At 37.7% G+C, this 22,890-nt stretch overlaps 1 protein-coding gene across 5 annotated transcripts in view; it reads right to left on the reverse strand.

Moving 5' to 3' along the window:
* Positions 1–22,890, reverse strand: part of LOC134135676 (disks large homolog 2) — a 740,305-nt gene that overhangs the window by 29,565 nt on the left and 687,850 nt on the right. For all 5 annotated transcript variants that reach the window (XM_062567370.1, XM_062567369.1, XM_062567373.1 and 2 more), the window contains one exon: positions 14,906–14,981. In XM_062567370.1, coding sequence (XP_062423354.1) covers positions 14,906–14,981 — 76 coding nt within the window. The remainder of the gene's footprint in view (positions 1–14,905; positions 14,982–22,890) is intronic.

A 22,890-nucleotide genomic window follows, 5' to 3' on the forward strand; every position in this document is an offset into this window, starting at 1 on the left:
CAATATCTTACACAGCTTATAAAAAATCTACAAAATCTATCCGTAAGTTCATGCCTCTACTATTCTTTTCTCCAAACATTTTATACTCCCCTTTCATATTAGGACCATTCCTTTAACTCTGTTTGAACAGCACTAACTTTAATAAAGTTTTGGAGATCCAAATGCTGTTAAATGTCTATGTGAAGCTGATAGCTCCTACCATAATGAAAAAATTCACACTGATACCAAAAATGAGAAGTTTTAGGACTGAAACACATATTCAGTGTCATTTTTCCTTTCAAGTGTACGCATCATCTCTCTGTTTTTAAAATTGTCTTTTTCACTCAGCAGTCCAAAGTGCATTATGAACATGAAGTCTTCAAAATACCTTCTGAAGAAAATCATGTGTTAGTATGTATGCTTTATGAGAAATGTGACCTTGTTGTTAGTCTGATAGCCTGCTCTGGGGGAAACTCTGTTTTTCCCATGGTATATGGTACAAAACATGGTGCAAACTCTGCTCTGGGATCCTCTGCCTTGTCCTTTCATCTGCAAAGTGGGGACTGTAGCACTGCCCAGCTCATGGGTATGTTGTGAGGATAAACACTTTGAGCAGCGTGAGCTGGAGGCAGTGAGCTGAAGGCAGCATCCTTCTCTAAGAAAGACAGATAACGAAGTACCCTGCAGTTAAGTGGTTTGCTGAAGTTCAGAAGCAAACTAACACTGCTGGGCCTTTTTTGCTCTCCTGATGTAGCCACAAGCTTAGCCAGGTACTGCGCTCCTGCACACAGAGAGCCCTTGATGAGATCTATCTAGACATGCAGAAGATAAACTAAGAAGTTGCGAGTGGCAACGGTAGGCCTGGTTGTATAGCAATGATGCAGTATATTCCTTAAGTCAAGCAATACATATTAGCTTTCTATGTCTTTCAATCTGATGTAGAGAATAGATGCCCTTATTCTAGTAGTTCAACCTTTTAATTTTCTTGGTGCTGCATGTAGTGGCCTCCCCCCACCCTCCAAAATAAAAGGGCCTGGCTTGTAGTCATTTTGTATTGAATTTTTGCACCACGACCTGTTTTGATAAGTGAGAACAAACTTTGGACCAGAAGAGACTCAGATCAAAATTATTGTCCTTCCTTAGTTTTCTTGTGGAGCTAGAGGGATATTTGGGTCTTGGAAACCCAAAATGAAAAAGTCTGATTTAAAAAAAAAAAAACATGCTACCTAGCTTCTGCAGACAAGGACAGCTTTGTTTAATATTCATAAATATAAAATTGTACTAATCTTTTCTAACACTGATTTAATGCTGTTTGTCAGCCAGCAACTTGGTTTTAATTCCTAATGAAACAACAGTTAAAAACAACACAAAATATCAAGGGAACAGAAAGACTGATGGACTTTCAGGTAAGTCTGTAAAAGCAGAATCTCCAGTTCTGCAGATATATAAGAAACTTCACGCAAGGTACGAATCACATTCAATAGGGAGTACATGGCCGTGCTAATTTAGTTTGCATCGTTGTTGGCAGGATTGAAACGCCAACGTACAAACCCTGTGTATGTGACACGGAAGGTCATTTACAAGTATTTGAAGGTTGTACACCAAGCAGGTGGGAAGTATTTGTTCAAGCAGCAACACTGAAATTAATAGTGTGAGCATAAGAAAGGGCAAAGCTCCTTGACAGTGAAATCAATTTGGATGTAGAATAATCTACCCCAAGGGAAGTGGAAAAGCCGAGATCGTTTTTCACATTTAAAATACCTATACTAATCTTAAGTACTGTGGGGAATAACACTGCAGCGCTGCAGGGGGATAAAGGCGGGGGGGAATGAAGGGAAAAGAGCTAAACAATAAGTCTCTCTGAGCTCTAATGTCTATGTTTTTGCAATTAGTTGCTCATAAAGCCATCACAGAACTGTGCTGGATGGCAGTGCGGGCCCCGAGCTAGACTGACCCACTGATTTAAGCACTAGAGTCATATGGTCAGTGTGAAGTTCTCGTCCTCCCTGTTGTCATGGCTGTCTCTGGAATTAGAAAGTGCATTCAATGTTCAGCCACATTGTCCCAAATCCCCTTTCGTTTTTGTATTTTTTTTTTCCCCTGAAAGCAACCTTCATAGTCAGTGTTGTTGCACGCCCTCAGCTACACATCTGGCTAATAAATCTTTGTGCTTGTGAACCTCTCTCAGGTGAACCCCTTGTGTGAGAGGAAAAAGAAGGAGTCTCAGAGATGAAGAGTAACACTGTGTGTTGCTTGACTTAAGGAATATTTTTCAGATGTGTACCTGAAAAAGCTTTGTGACTGCCTGATCGCCTGCCGGGACCCAGAGCTTTTCACAATTCTTACGAGATAAACTGTTAGAAATTCATCAACTTTATCTTTATCTTTCAATTTCTATCAGGTATTGTCTTACATCTTTTTCTTAACTCTAATTTCCAGTTGACTGCTGGTAGTTCCTTAGATTTGCAAATGAAAATGAGGTTTTCAAGCTCCCTGATGCAATCTTTTGAGTTAATCTCACTAATAAATAAAACCGGAGAAGGTATTAGTTTTCCATGCTCTCAGAAGGAAACTTGATCCTTTAGCACTTTATTCTTTGTGCAGAATTTATTATCAATACGCTGGGTACTTGCCTTGTGCACATATAAACCACTACACAAAATGGCTCTTTGCATAAAAAGAATAAAGAACCTTATTATACTTCTTTTGAATAGCACTAGTGTAGGAAGATTTACAATACCTTCATGCCATCAAACTATATATTAAAAGATTGAATAGACTTATCTTTTGATCTACTCTTTTAAGCTAAACAGAGACCATTGCAGGTGACTGGCTTAGCAGACCGTGAAGATCTGGCTTGGGAGACAGTGAATCATAAGGTTTTCATTTAAAATATTTATGTATTTAGGCATTACATCTAAAAATAAATAAATAAATAAAATCACAGGCAAACAAATCCAAAGTCAATCTCCAAGAGAGTGGTGTGAGGTCTGTGTAGGAGGTGCAGTTCCTACATCTCCTCCATCATCTCATCCTGCCAGTCTCACAAATGGGATAGCAAATCAGATGGACTTTGAATTTGACCTAGTTTGGCAAATCCTGTGTTCATATACCCTTCCAAGCATGGTCTGTGAGTCACTAAGTCAATCATAACTGAACTACTTGAATTCGGGTAAGCCAGAAATAAAGATCTGAAATATGAAGACCATACCATCTTGATACGTGTTAGCTCTTAAATCCACTCTTCCAGAGCCTTGTGTGAAAATCTTCCTAAAATAAGACTTTTTTCTATCTCCGATTCTTTGACAGTATCCATTGTGACTACTGTACATTTTTCTTTTCAACCAACGGAACACAATTCCTGAAGGCTGTTCAGAAGAGTAGCCAAAAAGCTATTAAATAATATATACGTACATGCAGATCTCCTACCATTTAATTCAGGGCATAAGACAACAAGTTATAAAAATAGAACACACAGGAAGTTAAATTCAGCACAAATATCTTCTGGAACAGCTCAGAGAAAAAGCAATCGACTCTCAGCTGTAAACTTGTAAGTTCCAACTGTGCTAGCAAATTTTCACCATGTTTAATCTGTGACCAATGTAAAAATTATACTGCGTATCTTTATGTCAGTAGCTCTCTTAAACTGTTGTCTTACCAAAGCAAGGATGGCACGTGCTTTTAACGGTACAGTAAATGCTGTCTAATACCATAGTCTCTAATATTGCAACCACCTACAAAAGGTTCTTATAAATAAACTTCATGCCATTATCAGGCTGAAGAAACTGTAAAATCTATGAGATATATATATTAAATTGTTCTTCAACTGTAGAAATGGCTCTATTGAGAATTTCTTTGACTTACAAACTGCCAATAGAAATATTCTTAATCATCTGGATAAGGTTCTCTCCTAATATCTTTATTTCTCACATTTGCTACTCAATTCCATCATACTTAGAAGTTTCAGACATTTAGAATTTGAACTTCTCAACAAAATTAAATTTTATTTTTTAAGATGGAAAACAGGCTCAAGTTGTTTTTAATTTTCGTATTATTTTTTAATTTTAAAGAAAATCTTCCACTGGATTTTTTTTTAAAGCTATGAAAACAAATTTGTAGGCTTCAGGTGAGCAAAACCCTCAAAGCTGACCTGATATCTTCCACAGTTTCTAGAACTGTTTCATCATGTAAATAAATCAGATTCTTTAAGCCTTGTCAATTCCCTGTTAGAGTCATCAACAATGCTAAAATAGTATAAATCAAAGCTGAAGACACACTTGACTTCTTTTACTTTTGACTGCAATCTAGACACAACAGACTATTATTGAAATTACTACATGTCTTTGTAGATTGCCTCAAGATATCCTGGAGCAATAAGTCACTGTAGAGTTTAATTATGCTGGCGATGTGTTGTTTTACCCACCAAATTTCATTTGATTACTTCAGCACATAAACAGACTAGATGCTGATGACAGCAAGTGTTTCTAATGTACCTTGCAAAATAGTTGAGTGAAATTTGTTCAGCTCAAGGGAAAAGATCAGGGCAACCCGGCAACCCAAGAACATGGGCTCAGGTCAAAAAAGACATGCAGCTGGAGTCCCCAGCCTGATACCAGCTTCAGTTGCCATGAAACATGAAGTCAGATAAGTTCTGTGGAGGAGGTGAAAAAATGCATGAAAAAGCAAGATCAGTTGGACACCATGCTGGCAGGAATGGTACCGAGATGTAATTTTTTCATGACACCCACTGCTACCACCGTTTTTGAGGTCCTGAAGCATCTGGCAGAACTTAAATTTGACAGCTAGAAAACCAGAAACAAAACAGCAGTGGAGCAACACAGATGGGAGCAATTTACCCCTCCTCCCTGTGCTAGGTGGTAGGTTCACACTATATCTCTGGAGAGCAGCTTCAGAAAGGGAATGCTCAAATGCTAATGCTCTGTGCCAATAATAAATGTCAGAAGTCCTTGTACAGCAAATATCTCTACTCAATTCTTTCTAGTAATCTCCACCAGAACTTTTGGACTTAGAAAGACTTACTGATAAGAGCCAGTTGCTGAGGAGTTCTTGCAACTTGATTTCATATGTTTTTTTTATTCTTGTCATTAATTTCCATTTTATTACAGCAGAAATATTCTTGAATGGTTGCTAAATAGTAACAACTCAAGCCCCATATTGCAGAAACAATTGTTCTTTAACAGATTGTATGTCAATTAGTAATGGAGATGTAAAATCAGTTTTTATGACATGAATGGTTTCCCTAGCTTATTTTAAGCAGCACACATGAAAAGTTGTTCTTGTTCTTCTCTGAGCAAATCAAAGCACATTTCAATCATTCTGAGACAGAGGAGTGTACAGTAAAATACTGATTCACAATTCTTGCAAATAAATGACAGATAGATTTTCCATAAAAAGTTCATTTGCGAGTAGAAGGGAGTTTTCTTGTCTGTAAATTTTCCACCTGCAGCTACACAAGCAAAGTTCAGGAGCCTGCACTACCTCTTCACCTGCAGCATTTTCATTATTGATACCACAAGAGCTATATGCTCGGCTAAGAAGAGTGTTTACCCCTATGCATTTCTAGATATTTCTGTCTAATCTAACCAAACCAACCTAAGCATTTACATTTTACTGTTAAGCATGCAGAATTTATTCATTGCAAAAGAAATGGCTGAGACTAAGCAGTCTGAATAAGACCCTATGGTGCTTAAAAGGTAGATTATTCTGTTCGATCAAGGTGAAGTGTTATAGAATAAGGTCTGAAAAACCCTTCCCATGCTAGAGTCTTGTTTTCTGGCAACGGTAAATGACCCAGACTGTGGTGAGCACAAGAACAAGCAGATATGATGGCAGAGCATGACATGCCATAGCCCTGTCGCACTGTGCATTAAAATGGCTGCTACAGTTTTTTCAGAAGGTGCACCCAGCTAGGGCTCACAAAAGTGAGATTCATTGCGTTTATCTTTAAAGAGTTGCACAGTGGATTTCTACAGCAGTGCTAGTGACCCCAGGCTCCCTCTACAGTTAGTGCATGATTCATCAGATATCTTGCTGTCAGCAGCGGTAGGTTGGTGCTCTTGACTATGTGGAAAGAAAAAGCTGTTCACCGTGTGATTTTGAGGTGGAGAATATTAATTTAGGAGACAGTAAATTGAGATTTTTTAATAAGCTAATACTTTAAAGAGGTTATGGAATTGTCTCAACATGATGTGTAAATAGCATTTCTGCAGGAATCTATATTCCAGACTTTCCTATTGTGCAGGATATATTTTAGTGATAGGTAAAAGCCATGCTAGAAAATTATGATCTATCTCTGCCTGTGCTCCTTACAGGTTTACCAGAAGCTTATAAATAAATGTGTAATGGACGTATATTTTAGCTAGGAATTATCCTTCTAAACAAATTATTTTTAATGACAGTAGGTGTTCAATAATTGCCTGGCACAAAGACAACAAAACATTTCTGTTTTGGGAAAATTGCAATGTGCGTGTTGGAGTGTTATCAAAAAGTCATTGTATTTATACAGCATAGGCCACACTGCAAACCATTCTGGAAGGATGTACTCTCAATGCTAAAATGTTATTAGGAATCAAATCAGATTTCAGTGGAAATATTCCCCCCCTACTTCTTTGGGGTAGGGGGTGGGGCTAAACCAAAGTTTCACTTCAAAGGTCTCTAAAGTGAGAGACTAAATTCATATTCTATTTTTTTACTCAAGTTCATGTCTGCTATCTTTAATATGAATTAAACAATATAACAGTCCTTAGCAAAAAACACATATTAGGGCTTGTATCAGCTTCTGTGGAATTTAACAGGAAGACTTTTTGCCTTCAGCACATTAGAAATGTGACATAATGGAAAAAAAGAGAATACAAAATTCAGCTGATACGGCAAGTGGAAATGGAAACATGGAAAAGAGAGAGATTTTTAAACTAAAATTTAATTAAACAGTGAAGACTGACATTTTATATTCAGTGGTCAAAATTAGAACCAGAAAGTTCAGCAGCCTACTGCTAACAAAAGCCATTCTGAGTATAAGAAGAGCAAGCTAGAAAATTTTGCTCCAAACTATAGTGCTTTGATAATTATAGATCTCATTAACCATCACTTCAGTCCTGTTTATTCACGAGCTCAGCTGGGATCACATTGGTGGATGTACATCTGCAGGACATTCAGGTATGATAAAGTCTCGAAACAAACATTTATGAAGGTAGGAGGGAGCTGCATTACTCGAGTTTCACTCTTTCCCAACAGCCCTGGCAGAGACACAGCGTTACGGGTATATGACATACGGCACATCATGTCCACCTCTGTCCTTGCTCTCTCCATGACTGTTTAAATATGTTCTGTTCTTGAAAGAACCTTATTTACCAAGCTAGTTAAGGTAGTATGTCCTATTTATATCTATTTTATACTATCATGGCTCAACAGGTTCCCATTGCCCTGGCCAGGCTGTGACCAGAAGTGGAAACTGGGGCCAAACCCACGCACCCTCCAATCAGGAGCTATGTTTAAGTGCAGGTCCATGTCTGTGGTCCTTCCTAGGGCTGTGTTGTGGGTTTGCCTGTGTCTGGCCTTGCGCCTTGCCTGTGACTCCTTGCTTTGCTGATTTGGCTTCCTGGCTTGACCTTGCGCTTGACTTGTGGACACGAATGGACTTTCTGGGAATCGCGAGGCTGTGGGCTGACTCTAGTTATTGCCATCAGACCTGCTTCTCTTGGACCTGGGACCACCGCAACGGCACCCTTCATCTGTGAGACTGCTGTGTGGCCTGCCTTGCAGGACTTTCGGTTCCAGTCCTTCTTTCCCTGAGAAGTAGCTTACTCTTGCTATTCCCTGACGTGATCACTCTTTTGCTGCATCTGGATTTTGCTGCATCCTTTTGCTTTTATCCTGGATAACTGACTATAATTCGTGCTGCTTTCTTTAACCCAGCACCTTTAAGTACAGGAATAGAACAGCAATGTTGCAGCTGCATTATTCAGTGACTGCTCCTTAAATATTATAATACTGGCAGGCTAGGAAAAACATGGAAGAGATGGATTGTGCAGGCAGGTGCAGACAATGTGCTCCTAGGCACATTGTTTCCAGGCATATATACCTGCACCTCTGAAAGATTACAGCTATACAATTCACCATGTTTCTAGGCAGCGGTTGGAATACCAGTCGGAGACCAATTTATAGCCAACTCCAGTAAGTGTTACGTTTTTTTGAAGAATACCGCACAAGCTGCCATTCCCAGTAGATAGTGACAAAGAATTAAAAAAAAAAAAAGTTGCAAAACAAAGAAAAGTCAGCATATGTGGGTAAGGAGGGATAAATCTGGCTGCTACCAAAAATATAGAAAGTTTAATTGTATGTCAGTGCCTACCCTCCCTTCACTAATCCTCCCACATGTAATCCTTGCAGGTAGGTGTGTACTGCTCAATTTATGTTCAACCTCTCTTCTTAGTAAATCATCCAATTGTGATCCCACATATTCTAATATTTGATACATCCATTATCTTTTATTCAGTATCTATTGCTATTTTTTGATCACCACATTTAGAGGGCATAGTTTCCCTTCTCTTTCTCTTTTCACATACACAAACACACACCAACATGCACAGAAAAGTTATTCTCAACCCAGTATTCCTCTTCTCACTACCATTTTGCTACCGACTAGAGGGAATTAAGAAAAAAAGGTCATGCTTAAGCAATTGAGTGGATTATTTAATAAAGAATTTCTTGGACACATCAAAGAATCTACTCTTTCTCCATCCATGAAATGTAATCCAGTGAGTGGGTGTTACAAGTCTTTCTGAATCAGCAGTTAACTTGCAACTAAGATGCAGCTTTTGAGCTTTCAAACATCAGCTCTTATTGCTGATTTTGTTCTGCTTCTATTATTGCCACAGAGCCAAATACTTTGGAAAATCCGTTCAAAAAATCAAAATTTTTAGGAGAGGAGTGTAGAGAAAAGTAGATAGAAATACACTCAATATGTGAAAAACTTCCTTATTATGGACTACATAAGTTTCTTCCTAGAAATGCTGAAACTTTTTATGTAGAAAATTTAAAACAAGACTAGTAATCCACTGATATATGTTAGAAATAATCTCTTATTGGCAAGGGAGAGGCTAAGTAGTCTAATACCTCTTTACACTTTCCAGTCTCTGAGAAGCAGGGATTCAACTGAGATTATCACCTCTTTATGCTCACATGCCTTGACCTACCATGGAGAACCACAAGCACAGACGGTGTACCTGAGATTAGGACAATTTTGACTGCAAATTCTGCTCTGCGAAGATGAAGACAAATAATCTAGTCTCCACATACACTAACAGAAGAAGTAACAGGCTTAAAATGCAGGAGTTTAAACAGTTACATTTCTTATGATGAGGAGAATGAAGCTCTGAAGTGGACTGTTTGGGAAGGATAAGGGATTTCTGTTGTTTCAGGCCTTTAAGAACAGATTAGACAAATATCTGCAAAACATGAGGAAGGTACTGGGTGAGTGACTAAGGTTCCTTACAGACCCATTTTGCTCTAATTTGATAACCAGGGCTGAAAATATTGAAGCTCCTTAGAGCATGAATTGTTTGGGAATAGATATTAGAGTGTAAACTGTTTGGAAATAGGCATTATTTTTCAAATAGTTAATAAACTGCCCAAACTTATCATATGTATCAAGTCTTGACCATGACTGGATTTTTACATTTGGAGAAAAGGTGCATTGAGTAGGAAGAGGGGTTTATTTGCATCGCAATACAAAATGTGCTATCTCCGTCAAGTTAACATTTTCCGTTCATGCCTCTGTGCAATGCTGCTAAACCAACAATAAAGCAAGATGATGACCTTATACTCCAGGCAGGGCTGTGGGATCTGTAAACAGAATCTGGTCATAGGAAATATTATTAAATGCTATCAAATTTCTGACTGTCATAATAAACGCCTTTAGAGACAGGAAGGAGCAGGCTGAGTGCAATCTAGGTGATCTGACTGGAATATGAAGGGAACTGTGAATGATGAGCTAACCAAATAGAAAGAAGTAATGGATATTGATGGAGCAATACGGTGCCAGTCGCAGCCCCGAGCTCACGCTGCTGACAAGCAGCAGAGCTACTGGAGGAGATTCTGGAGGGATGGCATGATTTCCTTTCTCAGTAGATCTGAGTTGGAGCTACAAAGACTGCTGTTGGGGTTCAGGCACCTCCTCCCCATCCAGCAGCCCACAGAGGAGCCTTGTCGGGGCAAGCACCCTCCTGCAACACCTGCCTAGTGATGGGGCTCCACAGAAAAGCTGTGGTGTAACCTCAAAACTTTCCTTCATTGCTTATCTTGCGCCCTCTGCCCTTCTGCGGCAGTTGGACATTTCCTACAAACATGTCCCACCCTGCGGAGGGGGATGCATCTAACGAAGCCAGAGTGCACAACATGAAGGGAATGCATTTACATAACGTTATGCTTCAAGACAGTGCAATGCTTCTCTGGGAGCAAGCGACCTCCACGAATGCTAAAAACAAACCCAGGTATTGATTAGAGGTCTTTCCAAGAGCTATGGTATCTACTATAAAAATATTTTCGGTAGACAGTCAAGAAAGATTTGACAAGGAGAAAAGCAAGAGAGATGCTATTTTTGTCACTTGAAAGGCTGGCTATAATTACAATAATTAAGAAAAAAGCAGATTATCGGCTAGTCTCTTTTCACTTCTGTAATATTGTCATCATTATTGGACACTCTTTTCGAGTCAGTACAAATCTGAAAGAAATCTGAAAAGCCTTCAAGAGCTGTAAGTTTTAGAACTAGAAAAGGAAAGGCTACTCATATATGTCTTGAAGCCTGTGGTAGGGGAAACTATCAAGAGTACAGCGTACTGCTTTGTCAAATTTATAATCTTGCTTATAGTTACTAACATATTCTGCTCCTTCTGGAGCAAAAGGGAACATCTGAAAATGGGATATGATCTTGAGTTCAACGTAGCGTAAAGCATGCTTTTTAATTAAATTTATGCTCACATAATTCTGGTAGCTTCCTCCAGCATAAATATCTGATGCATGTCTTAGGTCTGCTCTATTTTCCACTGACTACCCACAGAGCAATAGACCCCTCAGACTGAGATGACAAATACTCTAGGAAATACTGACTGTATTATCTTATTTTCATTTATCTTTTTTATGTTTGAAGCTGGAGGGACATGCCATTTCCCAGTGTATATAGAATATTGTCCCATATAGGAAAAGCTCTAAGGTAGCCAGTGTTATGGAAATCCTGCACTTCACCGCAGTAGCGTAACACAGCTCGAGTGGGCTAGAGAGACAGACTGGTCACTTCGATACTACACCCACGTTCAGCAATGATTTGAAAAGCTAGTGAAGCTCATTACTACAATTAAATGAATCAAGTCAGAGATGGAACTTGGCCAGTGTGCTGGAAGCAGAAGTTTTGTTTGAAAAACTACTTGCTTTTCATACCATTATTTGTACTCTTTTCCTTATTACATACATTGTTAACTAGTTTGAAAATCTTAAAAATGTTAATAGGATCTAGAATTATAATTTTTTATCATGTCATAAGCTGCATGACTGTTTAATTTGCTCCTCATACTATACCTCATGTCTCTGAAACTGAAGAAATATTTATTTTTTTAATTGTTAATTTTTAAATTGTTAATTTTTAAATTGTTAATTTTTTAATTGTTAATTTTTTTTATTTTTTTTGTCAGGACAAACAGAACGTAACAGAAAGAAAACCACTTTAGCTTAAGCTAAAGATCCAGTTAGGCCAGTAACTTTTTTTGAAGTTGTCTAGTAACAAATATTAAATGAAAAAGTCTAAGAAACATGATCTTTCCTCTTTTATAACTTTTCTGCTTCTGGAACAGAACTGTAGTGTTAATAGCTGCCACTTAGCAAACTTGTTTCTAATTAATTTATTTTTTTTGTACAATATCTTGTAATGATGACCATCAGAATTTAACTATGTATTGTATGGAATGGTACTATCTATTGCATGCTTTGAATTTGAGACCTGAATATTTCACTGGTGTACCCTAATTCTTGTGTGCCAAGGAACAGCAAAAAATTGCTCTACATCCACTCTTTTCATATCTGTTGCAATTTTGTAGATTTATTTCACAAGCCATGGACTGCAGGAACCCAGTGAAATGAAGATGAGGCTATCTTCTAGATGAGGTAACACATCTAAATTTGCTTTGAAAAAGAGGAATTTGGGGGCTTTTGGAAAGATTAGCTTTTAACTATACTTGCTAACAGGTTTGTCAACTATATTGCTGAGTCCTCTTAAACACCTTTTCAGTGAGATACAAGAAGCCAATCAGCTAGAAATACGTTACATCTGCAATACTGCTTTTCTATCTTATCTCTGAATATGGGATTATAAAAGGAGCATTGACCGAGAAAAGGTCAATAGATATTTTAAAACCTGTAAAATACCTAGGCAGGACATATGTTCAAACCATAGCTCAAAAAGTTTTGCCATTACCTCCTGTAAAACATTTGCTGTGGCTTTATTGGTTTTAAGCAGTGCTTCAATAAAGGAAGAAAGGATTTGGGTCAGCAAGACGACTCATACAATATCACTACAGGATGTATCTTTTACTGGTACAAAAAAGCATTTCCTATATTCAGTTGATTTATACTACACTTTATTTTCCATGCACATCTCCTGGCCAAATCTCAAAGCAACACATGAAACTTTGTTCTCCCATTTCCATCTTTCGAGTCAATTAGCACAGTAGCAAATCTCTCTCTTGCCCACATAGTCATGAATGTATGAGCACAAAGGTGCAACGGACACATGTAAACCCATTCCTATCTGAATTTCAGCTTGATTTCCAAACAGAAGAGTTTTTCCAGGCTTACTGGGCTTAGATACATTTATGTGGACAGAATTTGTTTCAGCTATAAAAAGGAAAACATTTATAGTCAGCAAGCTTCTATCACCTCCTTTTAAACAGCAAAAGAATAAATAGAAATGCTGATAGCTAAAACAAATGCATATACATGTCCACAAACATGTTGTTTTCCATGTGAACACTTTTCTTTTATGCTCTTTCAAGCTCAAACCTACATTATCTTTTAACAATTGGCTTTAAAATTTGGGATTTTTTTAAGTAAAGGAAAGTATATTTCAGCATATGCTAACAATAGAAAGTGTTTCCAGAAGGGTGCAACAGTCTTGGTCTGTAATTATGCAATCTCCTAAATACTGAAAAAAACAATGATATGAGTGTCTGGGAAGATTAATTTTACACTCATGACAAAAATGGAACAAATAGGGGAATCAAAGGGTAATTAAATTTTTGACAGACTCACTTGAATAAAGACCATTAATTATATGAATGAATTATTTCTCTGAGACTTTGATTATACACAAGAAATAGATATTTAAGAAGAGATTTGTTTGATATCATAAAGCTTATTAACCCCCCAAACAAATGGCAAAATTAGTTTATAGGATTGCAGAGAGCAGTCCTTTCAAATCAAAAAATACAGCTCTGACTCCTGCAGAAACACAATGAGATAAAAATGTCCTTTCACAGTGCTGTTCATTATATATTTTATATCAAGCTATTTGCATATGGAAATAATGTACACAGGCTACATGCTGATTCCAGCTAACTTAGTATAAATTTGGAAAAAATTGTTTCAGTCAGTGCAGTTATCTGCATTTGTACTGAGCTCAGGGATAGTTCTGCAGTAAAAAGAGACTATTTGCAAGTCTGAAATACTGATTTGCTGGCAGGAAGAGGTTTGGGAGCCATTATGCTAGGAACTGCACGTACATATTGCAAGAGAAACTTCTTGTCCTGCTAATCCCAGGATAAATTGGGATAAACAAAGTGTTACTATTTCCATTACAGAGGGACAACAAGGCAGGAGGAGAGGAGAATTTCAGACTAGGCAGAGGACCACAGGAGCTGCATGTTGGGAAGGGACCTGCTGAGCCACGGAGTTTTCTCCCTTGCTAGCACCTTCACTGCATCCTCACGTCACCTGCTTTTGCCTCCACTCTGCACCCTCTGAAGCCAAACGGGACTTTCTGCTGCTGAAGCTCTGTCTCTAGAGGTGCTTGCTGAAGCCCAGCCTTGTAAATCCTCTGCAAGTCAGCTGTGCTGTTTTAAAAATGAATCCCTGCTCGTGCAATGTCAAGCATTCACTACTGTTACAAATGTGAGCAACCCTTCAGCAGAAAAATACACTTCACTCTCCAGGACTTTGGGCGTTTTTCATGCCGTACCTCTCGCCAGCCAGCTGGATATGTCAATATACAGGATATTAGACCTAAGACTAGCTAAAGCTGTTGACTCTTTGCGACCAGAGAGCAGTGCTGCAGACCGATAAGAGCAGTAATGCTGTTGTGTGCAATTAACCTTGGGGGAAGGGTACGGCGTGTTTTGTGTTGGCTGCCCTGTTGCATTTGTTGTGAAACACACCTGTGTTCAACGTCTGTCACAACTTTCAGAGCAGAAAATCTGACACCTAAATTTTACATCCAGGACTTTCTAACTTTCAACCTTTCATTTGAGGTTCAGCAGTTTCTGAAGCCAGGGAATGTACATTTCTTGCCCTATTTCATTAAACAAATATCCATATGCATTGATTTTTAAAGTCATATCTTCTCTAATTGTAATTTAATGAAAGTTGCGACTATCACGGAATGTTCTTTATTTTCATAGTGTATTCCAATTAGGATGCACTGTCAATGAGTATTATTATAAAAATAATATTTAATTATTCAGGAGAGAATATTATACAGTACTCCTTTCTACAGTTTACTGAACTCCAGGTCATGGTTGCAACAATCTGAACACTTCATATCTTGCAAAATTTTCTATGCTCAAAAATATATATAATGATTAGACTTAAAATTTCAGGAACAGAGAAAGCCTGGTAACTTGAGAAGGTCTCATTATTTACGTACCCCTTTTGCATCAATTACTCCTGGTTTCGCATTGAATTTCACCGTCTTCAAACGGGCACGCTCCTTTCTTTCAACTCTGGGGAAAGAAAATGTAAATAAAGAATTACATGTTGATTACAGCCATGTTTTGGATGATACATTTGATATCTAATCTCCCAAGACCTTCGGTGGCTTACCATGCATCAAGTGAGCATTACAACAAATTTTACAAATTGGAAAGAGGGAGATATTGAGTCATTTACTCTGTCAAGCAAGAATTTGCTGGCAGATATGGGATTAGATTCCAGGAGTTTTGGCTTTCTGACAGCAGCAGAACTGCACTCCCTCCCAACACAAACAGAGCTGCAGTAAAAGCACGTTAAGGTACGATTCACCTTCTCTGACTTAAGCTGTCCAAAAATGAGCAACATTGAGGGTTCTTCTGTGGTGAGTAGAATAAAATATAAACATAGATAGAATAAACCTTTCACCTCAGTTGTTTTAGATGTGTGTTTTAGAGTGGAATAAACTTCCCTCTGTGCAGCACTTTTCTTCCTACAGAGGGAGCTTTGATCACTGGCTTATATAAATGACTAACTTTTAGATAGTCCAAATGAAGTAACATGAATCCAACCCTTTCTGAATCTATTTTCAAACAAATAATGATTTCAGTGTCATGAACAGCTTAGTGCAAAAAATCAGCACTTGCTGTCTAAGCTTATGGCAAATACAAAGTAAAAAGGAGGAAGTTTCACCTGATGGGTTGAGATGATATTTAAATTGTAGTTGTTGGAAAGGACAGTCCTGCTTGTTTTCTCACCCCTCATTTTTCCATTGGTCCTGGCAGGGTCCTCTCATTGGTTCCCTCATCATAGCAGAAAACTAACCCAGTAAAAATTGAATAGATTTTAATGGTTTTAATGAGCTGGATAAGCACCACAGCACCATAGGATGAGGGGATGGGAAAAGGGAGCAAGTCTTTCCTTTTCCTTATGGTTTTGAGCCACCTGGAAACCTTTGCCTTGAACCTCCCAGAAAAACAGAGAATTTCTTACTGAGCTGAACAGGAAGGAGGTACCTAGAAGTCTCCCAGTAGCCTATATGTTATTTGGCAATCCTTGCCAAACAAGTCAGATATTTTAAGTTTTTCCAAATTCCCTCAAACCAGCAAAAGAGCATTAACCATAAACACGCAGATGGTCTGTCCAGAGCTTTGTAGAGCCCCCTTGACATGATCACTGTTTAAATCTTAGGTTCTGCAATACTGAGCTTACAACATTGAAGCTCTTTTATGGGTTTGCTCTCAGCTCACTTTGGAGAACGAATACTAATGTGTTAAAGTACATTTGAAAATGTTACCCCTTACTTACTTTCCTTACTTAAGGATAGAGTTTTAAAAATATTATCTAGAACTGCCTTTTAAATACTCTTCTAAAAGATGGTGGTATACTATCCATTAGAACACAATTTTCAAATTGTGCAGAAGAATTTGCTAGAAGTTTTGATTACTTAAAAGACTATGCAGCCTCACTGAAAAGAGCATTTCTGAGGGGAGATACAAATACTCAGGAGCAAAACAGCTATTTGCAGCCACTCACACACATCATGAATTGGATTGGTGTTCTTTTTTAAACTGTGTCCTCTACAAACCTGCACCAGCAAACAGAATGAGAAGAATTTGCTTTTCTGCTTGTTTTACTGGAAACCTCACTGCTATGAGGAGTAGGTGAATTCTGAAGACAGATATAACTTGAGCTACATTACCAATAGCATGGTCAAATGGGAAAGGACCCAATAGCCACAGATCACACATTTATTTTCGTGGTGATGGTGGCAGTTCTTCGGGCTAGTTCCAGTGTGGTCACATGAACTGAACATCTGCTAACAGATGTATGCACTAGGTGAGTTCTTGGAGCACATCTTCAAGTTCAATTAAACACAAATGAATCCTGTATACCTTTGCCAAGACTGGCCAGCAGGCTGAAATTATGTGCAGTTACAGAGTACAAAAAGGAGATTTGCCTTGAAAGACCGCTAACGCTCCTAATCTAAGCTAAGAACAATTAGTCAGCCCACGAGCCCATATCATAGGACCTGATTCCCTGAACTAGTGTGATATGATCCATAACCTGGCCCAGTCCATTTAGTTCTGGGATCCATATATCTTAAAGAAAGCTGAAATGCTGCAACGAAGAGCCTCAGAAGTGCTTAGATCCTGATTTCCATAACTTCAATAAATACAGTTTGGGAAAGGACTTGTTATATTATATAGGCAGGTCTAAAAATTTCTCTTTTGCAGAGAAAAAAACTTAGCAAAATCACTGGCACCAAGCCCAGGTAATGGGATAACTAAAAGGATAACTTTTAGTTACCTAGGGTAACATGTTTAGCCATCAAAATAAACTAGAAGGAGAACATGTGTCTTGAGACGGTCCTATCTTAAAATCAGGATGAGGTGCCTTTCAGAAAGATCCATCAAACGCAAATTACTGCCCTCAGTATAGAGGAAAAAGAGAGAAATATGGGGAATTTTTATAAAGGCAATCAGACTGGATAATTCAATGTCCATTTTTCATCCCTAAATATTATGTAACTAGATATTGAATTTCCATCATTCAATGGATGAGCATTATTTTTAAAATATTTGAATAAAAATTAAAATCTATTAGTATACTGAAATGTATGCTGTAGAAATTTTGCCTACGTGAAAACTATATAGCCACAAGTATACTTGCAAAGTTCAGTGTTATTACAGGATCTATACGTATTACAGATTTAACCTTTTAATGCAGTATGCTTAAATACTATTGCCAGGAATTCAAGAGCAGTTTAAATAAGGATGATCTCTCCCTGAAACAGAAACATATCCAAATAAAACCAGGTGCAGGGCATGAAACCTAAGGAAAGGAAGAAGCTGTTCATTTCCTTACTCACCTTGAATAAAATAGTCATTGCCATAAAAATGACATTTACTACCACTGCAAAATCATCTACAGAATTTATTGGCCCAAGCACAAAAATTTGATCATTTACTTTTAACTGAAACAGTATTTCTATGCAGTACATCTAAGATTATGAATTGCTCAAGGAAATCTAAGTTGAATCTTGCAAAGCTTGTTTATAAGAGCTCAATATTTTATTTTTATTAGACAATAAATAGCTAGGAAATAAGTAAAGTTTATGATATCCTCCACATTGGTCAAAATATGACCTTTTTTCCATCTTCCTCTATTTCTTACAAATGATATTAGAATATATTCCTGCAAATCTTAATTTTTAGGTCTGGACAGTGAGATTACCTAGTTTTTGATAATTACTTTTTAAAATAAAACTCCAAATTTTTCATAGAATGATAATTAACACAACAGGTTTTCTCCTGTCTGAGTGGGCTTACATATTTCCTACTGAAACAGAGTGAATGTTGGTTACTATAGTTACAGTTTAAATTTAGAATAAATGCATTTCCCTGTTAATGTGGAATATTCACATGGAAACAGCTCAAATGCAGCTTTCAAATTAAATCTATGTTGCTAAAAACATATGAACTTAAACTTGCACATGAATCCCCATGGAAATTCGGTAAGAAATGAAGAGTCGAGGCTGTGTAAGTGACTAAATCAGATGGATGCCTTCTAAGAAAATAATTAGCTCAAATGAACACAGCATTTTCTTTATTAATCTGTGTCAACATTTGAACTCATTCCAGTCTTAGCTAACTTCTTAAAACATCTGCATTTAACTGTTGCATACTGAAAGCTAGACATGAACCCTAAAGAGTGAATCTTATTTGTGAAATTCTTCATAGCTGCATTAGCAGTCCTGAAGGACTCACTGATATCTACCGCAGACACAACAATATTCTTTATTGATTTGAATAGTATATAAGTAATGTCATTAGGTGCCATTAATCCTCCAGGCACAGAGAACAACAGAGTTCATACATGTTTAAAATACTTGCTGAATATTGCAAACATTTCATAATCTAGGACTGTGTTAAGGACAGCAAACTGTTGTTCTTCATTAAAATTTCCCTGACACCTTCCACAGTAGAACCTCTTTCTGGTTGATTATAATTTAGCTGAACAGTAAACATCCAAACTGAAATTTCACGTGTCTCAGGGTGATTATGTTAGTGTTGCTGCCCAAAGTGTTCAAAAAATGGGCTTGCTGGTAGAGAAAGTTTAGGAAAAACTAAATAGTTTTGCCCAGGTTATTACAAATTCTTGAAGCACTTTGGCTGAGATGCTCTATTGCCTTTATGTATTGGGCCAGGGATTGGAAATGTGACATGGGGTTACAGTACTTCAGGATAGCATTGGACTACATCCCATACAATGTTTCTTCCCCCAAAAGGGGTATATTCCTTTTGGCTCCATGGTGTGGTTTAGTTCCCCTGGCTACATACACATGCAAACGGAGCAGGGATGTTTCCTCTGCATCTGGTCTCTGGGCATGGCTTGGGAACCTCTCCCCAGTGCCCTCTGTGGTTTCTCGGAGGAAGAAGCTTTCTGAAATGAATACAGTGGAATGAGGAATATAATGAAGGTGGGGATTACGTGAGGCAATATTGAGGGAGTGGCTGAGATAAACCTTGGGAGAAGATCCTTGAGGAAAGGCAACAGCGTACAACAGTGCAGGACAGCTAGGAACTGTAAAAGGGAAATCATTTCCTAAACGAATGTTTAAGAAATATTTGGTTTACAGATCAAGACCCCAAAAGGCATAAAAAAAGGAGAACTGAAGATAAGAATTAGCATCCTTAGCTGAACACCCACGAATACTTCAGAAATTAAGGGATGAAAAAGTTGTTCAGTGTCACAGCTGGAATGGTGCTAAATGAGACACTTCACACAGACACTATGCAGATAAATTCATTAAAGATTTCACAGACAGTACAAAAGATAAGTCAGGAAAAGCTCCAATTAGAGTACCAAAAAAAGACCATGAAGAAATTAAGCGTTTTCTTAATGTACTTTGAAGGATGCGTACTAAAATGTGTTTTGAATGATGACAATAAAAAGAAATATTAAATATTTCTCTGAGAATCTTCCAGCTCTTATAAAGTGTGTCAATTATTTTTTAAAAGAAACTACAAGCACTGTCCAAACCTTTTTGAATTGTTAGTTTTGTAAGCACAATATTTCTAAAAAAATATATGACCGTCTTTCTCCCCAAGACAAAAGGAGTTCAGGCACAAAGAATCATTTGCAGCAGCTGACTTTGTGAATACCTAAATAGCATACTAGTGCAAATTCTTTACATTGCCTTTGGAGTTAACAAAATAATCATCTCTTGGACAATATTTTGAATGATCAGCTGAGGAAACTGATTTTTAAAGGAAGAAATATTTCACTTTAAACTGTATCAATTTTTCATTCACTACTGCTGTACAAAGCCAGATTATCAAGGGTTTGTGCAAAGAATTAAATGAAGGTTGAGGGTTCCCATCTGCCAAGTTTGTAGAACCACAGATTTGCAGCTCATATTTGCCCAATATAACCGTTGCTCCTATGCTCATTTCTAATTATAACTCTGCTCAGTAGAGCTGTGCCCAAGGAGTGGAGGAAAGCACAGATATAATCCTCAAAACTACTTCATGGCTCAAGTCCCATTTTCAAAAGTGCCTGAGGCTCACTGAAACTCAATGGGATTTCAAGAGATGCTCAAAGACACCTACTTCCTATACTCAAATGTAACCCGGGAATTGAAAAGCTCTGAGTATTGTCTAGCACCACTGGTGGGGATTTCATACCCAGTTTCCTACCCATCCTCCAAGTACAGCTGCCTACAGAAGCTCTGCAGTGACCTAAGACCATCTAGGATCCAGGATAGCTGAAGTATGTCTTGAATACTCGGTCTTCTTGAAGGATGCCGATTCAAGTTTCTTCATCCATTAATTGGGCATCAGCTGAGGTGACAAACTTCTCAGCCGCCCCAAGCTCCTCCACTACTGCTACAGAGCTTAATTAATTAATTATTTTACAGAAACCCCATTAAAAAATCAAAGGGAGTCAAGGTCTTGAGGAACAAAAAGCAAAGTGCGGCTACACTCACATCCAGGGGCTTCGTACTCATGGGGGAATCAATATTTCTGATTTATTTGCCTGAGCTCCTTATGCAATGAGAATTACTGTCTCATATAGAAGAGCTAGTGGCAGGATAATAATATAAAATCACACTTCTCCAGCTGTCTGAGTGTTCAGGGTGTGGTGGGATGCTTCCTTTCAGCTGGTTCCGCCTCCCTAAAACTCTTCATGATAGTAGACATCTTATGGCCTCCTTTTTAAAGAATAATGGGGATTCATTCTCTTCTTCCCATATATGGCTAAAGGATGGGATAAGTATATTTAAAATATACCTCAGCCTCCAGTGCTTCCTTGCTAGTAAGTTCAAGGATTCTTTGCTCGGAGGAGTCCTGTTCTCCTCTGAGTCCTCTTCTGAGAAACCTACTACAGGGATGCAGCATATAAAGGCATTGCAATACCTGAATCCTTTGGTGTTTCTGAGTCCAAATCACTACTGAAAATGAGCCTAATGAGACTTTCAGTTCTTTGTGTACATTTCAGATAAGAAACCAAGAACATCTCAACCAGATGTGAACTGCGAGCCTCCAGTGTTGGGGTTTGATGAACCCCTGGGAATTCTGTCAATTCCTTTGTAAAAGCACAAATCAGTCCTCTCAGTGTAGATGTAAATTATCAAGTGAGACATGCTTTAATCTTTAATAACAGTATTGATCTCTGATGTAAAGTAGAGATGCAAATTATGTATTGGTGTCTGAAGTCCAATATAAATGGTTAGAGTAGCTTAATTTGCAAGAGTAGCTTAATTTGCACAGTTTTGGCACTGAGGTGCTTTGCAAAATGAAAACTATTTCCAAATCCAGCATGATAAATGCAGTAAAGAGTTATCAAACAGAAAAATGCAGTATAAAAGGTTTATTTGAAAGAACTTGCTATATTTTACATCTTTCTGTTAGTCCATTTCTTCTTAGCTTGTTCCATCATTTGCAGGTCATCCACATTACATTTGTTTTGCTGCCCATCAAATGAAAGACAAAAATATGTATTATTATTTATAGTCCAAATATGTAGACTCAGATTATAATTTGTTCATTGCTTCCATCCTCTGCACTATTTAGCCTTGCTTATGTGAGGTCTGATTTTACCAGTAAAAGTCCATTTCCATTTTTTTGAGAAAAATTACATTCCTAAAGTGATATTTTTGCAACAGAACATGCATTATTAAATAGGAGAGAACATGCTTGCTTTCAGCTCTCCAACTTGTTTGTAGAGGGCAGCTCAGAACCTGTTCAATATTTGATGAAAGTGGTAGACCTAATGCCATTAGGAAACGAATTCTCATCAAATTGGGGGATAACAACCTTATTCTGTTTAAAAGCTAAGAGCTATTAAGAATAACTAAAAAATTTGTCACATTCTAGGACACAAATATCGATACTTTTAATGGCCTTTGTGAAAGCAAAGTTTATTTTATAATGAAAACTACCAACAAAGTTTAACTGATAGAAAAGTGTTGGCTGCATTGAAAAGCATTTTCGGTGAAGACAGCACACAGTGCTTTTCTAGGACACAGGATATGACAGTATTTACTCTGCAAAGAAGTTTACCATGATTATAAGAGAACAGGGAGAAGAGTATAAATGCACGTGCATATCAACTTTATTCTATATTTATTCTTTCCTGTTAGATGAGTAAGTATAGTCATGTAATTTATTTTAGACGAAGCCTATGTGACCATGCCCTGTTAAAAAGTTTTATTATCTGAAGATTAGAGTCTTAAGACATTTTTAGAAAGGTAGCCAATTTATAGGAGAACCATTAAAAGTAACAGTCAGCTGAGTGGATAAACATGTCCTTCTGCCAAGCTGAGCAGAATAACAAATTTAAGCTGGCTTTTTGCCCCCAGGGATTTCTGCGATGGGAAAATCTCTTCTTCCTTGTCCTTAAAAATGTTTGCGAAACAGTGCTTTTTTTAGTTCTTAT

Source organism: Rhea pennata, chromosome 1 (assembly GCF_028389875.1).
Source record: "Rhea pennata isolate bPtePen1 chromosome 1, bPtePen1.pri, whole genome shotgun sequence".
Classification (NCBI taxonomy): domain Eukaryota; kingdom Metazoa; phylum Chordata; class Aves; order Rheiformes; family Rheidae; genus Rhea; species Rhea pennata.